Genomic DNA, 8,212 nt, shown 5'->3' with positions numbered 1-8,212 from the left:
GAGAGCTGTCACCAGTGCCCATGACCATATTACCTTATGTGGCAAGGCATGTGATTACGTGATTAAGCTGAGGGTCTAGAGGTGGGAAGGTTTTCCCAGATTATCTCCTTACCCAGTTGTAAGGGTATCCTAACGAGGAGGAAAGGAAAAGGGGGGACTTGGAGGGTGTGAATTGAATATGGAAGACGGGACCACGAGCCGAGGCATTCAGGCAGCCTCTATAATGGACGAGACCAGGACACAGATCTATAGCATGTGGGGGCAGCGCAGCCCAGCCAGAGACAGCTGACTTCCAGAACAATGAGAAAACAAACCTGTGTTGCTGGAAGTTGCTGAGCTTCCGGCAGTTTGTTCCAGCAGCAACAGGAAGCCCATACCCATTTCTCATGTCGCTCGCTTCTTTTCACCCCTAAATATACCAATGACTGGTGTTGAGAAGAGACGCTCACAAAGATCTTTCCTCCTTTTGCTGGTGTCTGCAGTGCTGAAGGTACTGGCTTGTCCGCTCCAGAGCCCCCCAACCACTCTGCTGTGGAAGATCCAGTAGTACGCCTATGCCCAGCCATGCTTTGCTCCTGAAGGGTGGGGCTGATGCCAGGCGAAGTTCAGAGCTGATGGACTCATCATGTAGATGAAGGAAGGAAATAGGTGCTTGGACCATGAGTTTAAGCTCAAGCTGTTATAAAAAGTGATCGCAGCCAGGCTAGCTTACACTACAAAGAATAGCTTCTCCTTTTGGAGGCTGTGAGGTTCAAAAGCAAGGCATCGGCAAGTCCGGTGTTGGGCAAGGGTGCTCTTTTTGATCTGGGAACGGCCATCATCTCTCCATATCCTCTTCAGGGGGAGGGCAGAGCCAGCCATGAGAGTCTCTACCTGCTTTCCAAGGCACCGATCAAGTGCTTCAAAGTTCCACATTACAGCCGGCCTAACCCTTCCAAAGGCCTTGCCTTTGACGCTATGCCACCAGGGCTCAGAACTGCAGACACTCAGCCTATGATATACGCATGCACGTATATGTATATGTATTATTACATGTGCTATGTGTTTTATTTCAAATAAATGTGTCTATTTTACAGGCTTATTTAAAATTAAATGTCACTTGGGAGAAAAGTCAAGTTATTTATCTCAGTGAAAGAATAAGAACTAGTTTTCTCAGAGACGGGGATATGAGACTGGACCTTTATGGGAAAAAGCAATGTAAATTCTCCTGAAGGGACAGACAAGGCCAACTCCTGTATAGACGGTGATATTTGAGAAGGAAAGAGGAGCTGATGGCAGGCCAGCTACTCTGACTAACTCCAGGAGGCTGTGGAAGTAAGGACAAACACCGAGCAAGGACAGCGGGGAGAGAAGTTTGTTGATGCTGACCGAGAGTGACACACAAGTTTCTGAAACTGGAGAATGATTTACAAAACTTAAGAAAAGGAATTTCTCCCTAGATCTATTGAACAGTTAAGGCACGGGGAAAGAGAAATTATTTTAGAAGCTTGCTCATGATGTGTGAACCACAGAGCCTTGCAATTGAGGCCCAAGTGAATACTGGCTCTGGTAGACAGGAAAGCAGCCGGATCTGCTTTTCCTTAGGAGCAGATATGAACGCGTGCCCACCCCTGACGCCTGGGGAGAGAAACAGAACTTACCAGCCACGATGCATCCGTGGAGGCCAATCATGAGCGCCGCACTGTGATACAGGGGCATGGTGGTGTAGATTATATCATGGGCCTTGATCCCACTCGCCAAAGCCAGGCCAGTTCCATACCACAGGCGTTGGTGATTGATGGTTGCAGCTTTTGGGAGGCCTTTGCAAAGACATAAGAGAAGGCGTCAGTGGGCCAGGTAGAGATCTAGTGTATGAAGTTCCCTCCCATCAAGCTGGAAGAATTGCTTTGAAGGTGTGTGTGGGGGGAGGGATAAGCAGTCAGGCCATGGGTATGAACATTTTTTTAATTCCTCAAAGTAATAAAGAGAGTAAATATTTTAAGTTTCAGGCCGCCATTTGGTCATTGCTGTGCTGACCCATATCTGCCAGTGTGTGCTGAAAGCAGCTGTGCACATACAGAAAGGCTTAACGGTGGCCCTGTTTTAGGAACACTTGGAGCCTATGTTTGGTTCTCAAGGCATAGTTTGCTGAGTCCTGAGACGGACAGATGACATAGAAGTGACTTTAAGAGAATGAATTCCTGTCTTGGGCTCACTACTTTGTAAGGCATTTTAAAAAAATTCAACTTAAGAGATAGATCGAATTACATTGTCCAACCCACAGATGAGGAAGCTAAGTTTAAGAGACTCAGTAGTGCAGACCACTAATGATATCTATTTGCCAATTTCATTCAAAATATGAATATAGTGTAGCTTTTTTTCCTTGGAAGCTCTCCGCATTTATAGATTTCTTTCACATCTCCAATCGTTTATTTCTTCTCCCAGCTGCCTCCTATCTGTTATATGAGAAAGCTATGATTTGATTATATGATTTTGCGATGGCAAGTGATGCCATCATGAATTACCTTGTTCCATGGCAATTCACACTATGGATGATGCCACAGGCCAAAAACATGTCTTTGTAACCTGAGTACATAAACAGCATGCTGCCTGGCCTGTAAAACATGAGACTGTTTCCTCATAGCTTTGCCAATGAGTGCTCAAACCCTGGGCATCCTGCCAATCCGAGGAGTATAAATGGTTTCTGCTGTAATTCTGGTGTGAGAAACTAAGCGAACTTGCACTTTCTTAATAATAATATGCACAATTAAAAAAGACTTTCTTTTAAATGTATGCTTTCATTGCTTCTCATGGAAGATTGCCTTAGTGGTGAGGAGAAAGTCACCCTTAGGGGTTGAGAAAGAGCTTAAGACCCGAGTAGGCAATTCTACTTTGTGAAGAGGAAGGCAGGTCCCCGAGGACTCAGCCCTTAGCCATGTACTGCCCATGCAACAGTTTGTTCTGTGGGCAGCAAGCAACCCACCACTGTAAACACAGTTCTAAATCCATCTCTTGTAGGTGCTGCAGGGCACCGAACTCAAGATAATGCCCCCTTCTATACTAACACTGAGAAATAGAAGAAATCACTGCAGCGTCCATGACGAGATTTTTAATTCCGTCCCTCTTTTTTAAATTTTTTTTCTCATTTTATTTTCTTCCTTTTTTTCTTCTCTTGAACTTTGTTTTATTGGGGGGGGTAGATGGGCAGAGGGTGGATTCAAAGGGATGGGGGACAAATGGGATCAAGATACGTGATATGGAAAACTCAGAGAATAAATTTTTAATTTTTTTTAAAAGAACCAGAGGAAACCATCAACAAATCAATTGTATTCACCATAGGAAAGAATCATTTGAAGAGTGAAATTCAAAGTTACATTGAAAAAAATTCACCTTCTGAGTTTTGAGTACTTTCAGAACCTTCCTAATTTAAGATTTTACACTAATCAATCAAGAAGAACATTTTGTAACAATTACATAATTTTGTGCTACCAATTCCCTTTGAGGAAGAGGGAAAACCTTTGGTCTCTAAGTGTTTAAATGAACTCATTTAATTACTTTACACAAGAGTAGTTAATGTATAGGTATTTTATTCATAGGTAAAACAGTAAGATAAACATTAGTCTTAGTGCTTTCCTGTTAAATATCAATGCTGAAGTATGGAATTAACTTGTGGAGTGTTAGAAAAAACTCCTGAACACGAGTTTTCCATTTCCTTGCCAAAACACGTATTGCGAAGAAGTTCCATACTTTCCAGTGTTAGGATTGGGTTTCCCCATTGCTAGCCAAAAGCTCATTTCATCCCAACTGTAATCAAAGTTTCCAAACTCATCTATGCATTCTGTTATTCTTCTGAAATGAAGGTAGACGTCCCTTATTCTTATACTTGGGTTGTGAGCCTCGTCTTTAACGGCTGAGCCATCTCTCCAGCCCCCTTATTCTTATTCTCAATTGTTTAAAGGTAATATTCAGTTAAAATAAAATGACAGTGTGAAAGGCTACCCACATTCATGTTAAACTGGGGCCTAGCAACTGCAATCTGTCAGATGGCTACCGGGGGCCTGCTGGAGCAAACAACAGAGATTCTGTGGACTGGTGTTGACATAACAGGCTCAACAGAACCTTCAGCCTTAACCTTTGACTAATTATAAGGAGAGTGTATACATGACTCCTAATATAATTTCCTCACAATAATAACAATGATCATCACTGTCAACATGTGGGGCTGGCTTCCTGCCTTCTTTTCCACATATCCCGTTGGCTTCAGCTTATTACATTTTCGTAACACTTTCCCTGGCTTTTGCAAGGCTGACTCTAAATATTTATTACATTATTAGGCAGGGGGTGTTACCATCTTAATTGTATGAGCCTGAAGCTAGCCCACAAAGTGAGTCTTGACACTCTACTTCTTGTCCTGGGAAGTCCTTTATGTCTTTATAAGTTTCTGAGTCTACGAAATGGGCAGATGCAAGGGCATGAGGGAGCTAAAAGAGTAATGTCTTTGGGTCCCTTGAAGGATGCTGGTTCAGTGACACAGGGCATTGTTTGTTCCAAGTAGCAGTTACTGAAATGCTTCTTCCATAGTTCATCATATGCTAGCACACAGTGAAGGCATCCTAAACTTGATGACATATCGTGGTTTAGGCTGTGTGCTAGGCCACTCTACATCAATACTGTATGGGAAAAATCAGTCCAAGCATTTATATGAATATCACCCCATAGTTGTCCTCTGGTATGTCCCATTTATATAAACTACATTATTCAGATGGACTCTAGATATAAACAGGTCAAAATACAATGAACATTAAAAATTTCTAACAGCCCACTCAGGATCAAATTTTATCCATCATGTCAACTACTGTTTGAATTATTCGTTAACTATTTCTATGTTTTTATAGCAACTGAGTAGGTGTGTGTGTGGAGCTGGGAAAAAGGAAATGAGATCATGTGTGATAAAATAAGATCAGTTTTCACGGGCAAAGATAGAAATCCCCTAGAGTATTAGTTATTTGATACGTTTTGCTAGGGAAACAGAATATTTAAAAGGCCGGCTCAGCGGTTAGCTCTTCCAAGACAAGCCTGTGTCTTGGCAATCCTCTCTTACTTACCTGTGGTACCCGAAGTATAGATATACAGTGCAGGCATGGCGAAAGTGACTTCAGACCTCCACGACTCTGGGGTAGGTTCTGCCGACACTCCATCCACTTTGTCCAGGAAGGTGTCCACGCCATTCGTGTTGGAAGTTCTGCTTACGTACAAGACGGACACGCCATCCTTTTTCAGGGTTGGCAGAACCTCCTCAACGGCTTCTTGGAGCTCTTAAGTTAGTGGGAAAATTCCAAGCAGACTACATTAGCTGATGAAGTATGTATTGTCTAAACCTGATAATACTCTCCATCAACCTATGTTTTGTTACAATGTATGGGTACAAGTGATACTTAGGATTTTTTTTTTAAAGACAGTGTCTTACTATGCAGTCATGGCTGTCTTGGAACTTGCTATGTAGACCAGGTTGGCCTCAGACAGAGATCCGCCTGCTTCTGCTCCCTGGTAGTGAGATTAAAGGTGTGCACTATCATGTCTCCCTCGTAATGAATTTTAGAATGGAATTTGATGTGTTTGAAAACACACACACACACACACACACACACACACACACACACGATCCCAATGTCTGATAGAACAATGGTTGAGTCTGTGGTTCCATAAGCACAGCAGATGGTTGGTGGAAGACGTCACAGAAATGAGCATTGAGAAAAACCAAACAGTAAGTGTGTATCACCAACACGTTAATACAGCGTAACAGGCATTTCCAGAACATGTCACACATTAAAGGTCGTTATTGTTGTAAAGTCTGTGTCAGCCATGCAAGTATACAGGTGCCACAAGAAATTTATTTTTCATCGATCACAAGCTCTGACTTAATATGCAATCCTTATTTCATACCTGTTATTTTGATTTTCTGCTCTTAATCCATAAAATGAAACCTCTAGTAAGCTTACCTAACCTGTCTTGAGTTGTAATAACTGAAGTAAATGTATTATTTAAAACAGATTTACTTGCCGTTATTTTATGCACATGGGTGTTTTGCTTGCATGTACGCACATGTACCACATGCATGTCGGCTGTCTGTAGAGGCTAGAAGAGAGGATTTTGTATTCCCCAGGACTGGCGTTACCAGCAATCGCCTCCTGACCAGTTTCCTCGCTGTCCATCTCTCTCTGCTTCCAGCGTCATCTCCCTCACTCCTGGCCACTGTCCAGCGCCCTCATTCATGGTTGTTCAGGGGCTGCACACCCCTGAGCATGGAATCCGCTCTCCTCACTGGGAGATCCTCAGGGTCCTCACCGTCCCATCCCTGCCAGCCTTTCTGATGCCATCTCAGACTGCCTGCCTTCCGCCCTTTTCCTCTACCCACTCTGACCCATGTGAAACCCTGTGAAACGTGCTGCAGTGCGAATCCTTTGCCCAGACCATCCGGCCTGTGTAGAACGGCCTTTCATCCCTAGTCACCCAGAAAATCCAGGTCTTCCTTTAAGACAGCCCAGACGTAAGTCTTTCTGCCACCTGTGCTTCTCGACAACTGGCTGCTCTCTTCCCTGGCTCCCATCCAGGTCTGAGCACGCTTGCCCCAGGATATTTAGGACACAGTGTGACAAGATTCAAGTGTGGTCAACCATGAAATCCTCGAGATTAAGGGATCATAATTCAGTGTGGAAGATTAGGGACAAGCTGAAACTGCTTACTTAAAAGGACTGGCAACCTGGAATACTTTGAGTGGCTACGCCTTTAATATGATGGAACGAAATGATTTCTGCATGCGAGGGTTCCCTGCATGGTCTATGACCCTTCTCTTTGATAGAAGAGGTAGCTACTGCTCCCACCCAGTGATTTATGTAGGTGCCACCTTGAGGTTTTAGGGTGTGAATGTTGTCTGTTAGCTATGTAGGTGATGTGACAACCAAGTAGGACACATTAACTCAAATAATTCTCTTGGTCATAGTCCTAGTTCCTCTGCACTGAGAAGCTGAAGTGGGTGTAGGAGTTGCTCTTGGGGGCTGTACCTGTGGGTGACCAGGGAACATAGCCTGGATAGAAAGGTGGAACCAGTACAGTCACAGGAGTGGCTTCCCAAGCAGGTCCTTATCTGAGCCTAGAATGGGCCTTTGGGATTGTCTCAAATTAAGGGAGCTGACCCCTGCCTCCAAGCTCGCCCATCAGCCAGTCAGACGGGCTCACCCACTGTATGCACTCAACAGGGTCGGGGGGAGGAATGTGGCTATTAGCTCTCTTTAGCTAGAGCAAGCCCTGGAGAGGGTCTCAGCTGAAAGCTCCTGGCAGCTGAGGACGGTGCACCCGAGGCCCAAAGGAGGCATCAGGTGGCACAACTCAGCGTTGGCTGTCCCTGTCATCCTCAGACAGACAAGTTTTACAGTTCTCTTTTGTTTAGATTTTTTGTAAGATATACATTACATTGATTTCACAAACCCTGCGATGCAGGAACCACACCAGCAACCCCATTTGTACAAAGGGACAGGGGCACACAAAATAAAAACAATTAAAACCAGATACCGGGAATTCCAATTTCTTTGCATTTGCCATTGTGGCTTAAGTTTTGACAAAGTGCCTTTGCCTTGTAGGAGAAAGTGTCCTCTTGATTTGCTCTGTGTGCGCTAAGGTGTGCGGGCTTCTGATATGAGTAAAAAGGCCATCACTGTGCATCTTGGCAGAGAGCATAGCTCAAGCTTCACTGAAAGCTTGGGAAGGTGAAGATGAGCCCGAAGGCTGTGGACCAGATCCATCAGCTCCTCTTTGGACTAGGTTTACACTGTAGAGGGAAATGCACTCCCAGAGAAAGCAGTATACACAAGGGTGGGGGAAAATCCAGTGTTGGGCTAGAGAGATGGGTACATGGTTAAGGGTGCTGGCTGGGTTAGTGTGAAGACTGGAGGGGACCCCAGAACCCACATGAAAGACATTCACTACTAACCCTTGAGCTTCTGGGACAGGGTTGGGAGTGGAGACAGGAGTCTCACAGGAACTCTGGCTGCCAGCCAATGAGTTCCAAGTTTAAACTGCCCCGAAGGAGCAAGGCAGAGTGACAGAGTGACCAAGGTGAACAGCTAATACCACACAGCACATACACACAGAGGCAGGGAGGGGTGGAGGGACAGAGAAGAGAGAGAGAGAAAGAGATAGATAGATAGATAGATAGAGAGAGGGAGGGAGAGAGAGA

At 44.5% G+C, this 8,212-nt stretch overlaps 1 protein-coding gene across 1 annotated transcript in view; it reads right to left on the bottom strand.

Annotated features, from left to right (window-relative positions):
- Nucleotides 1–8,212, bottom strand: part of Slc27a2 (solute carrier family 27 member 2) — a 36,224-nt gene that overhangs the window by 18,513 nt on the left and 9,499 nt on the right. The window contains exons 2-3 of the mRNA XM_005364411.2: nt 5,085–5,294; nt 1,641–1,799 (exon numbers count right to left, since the gene is read on the bottom strand). Of these exons, the coding sequence (XP_005364468.1) occupies nt 1,641–1,799; nt 5,085–5,294 (369 nt within the window). The remainder of the gene's footprint in view (nt 1–1,640; nt 1,800–5,084; nt 5,295–8,212) is intronic.

Source organism: Microtus ochrogaster, assembly GCF_000317375.1.
Source record: "Microtus ochrogaster isolate Prairie Vole_2 chromosome 14 unlocalized genomic scaffold, MicOch1.0 chr14_random_1, whole genome shotgun sequence".
NCBI classification, from domain to species: Eukaryota; Metazoa; Chordata; class Mammalia; order Rodentia; family Cricetidae; genus Microtus; species Microtus ochrogaster.
The sequence above is the reverse complement of the archived record's forward strand: the minus strand, read 5'-3'. Positions and strand labels throughout refer to the sequence as shown.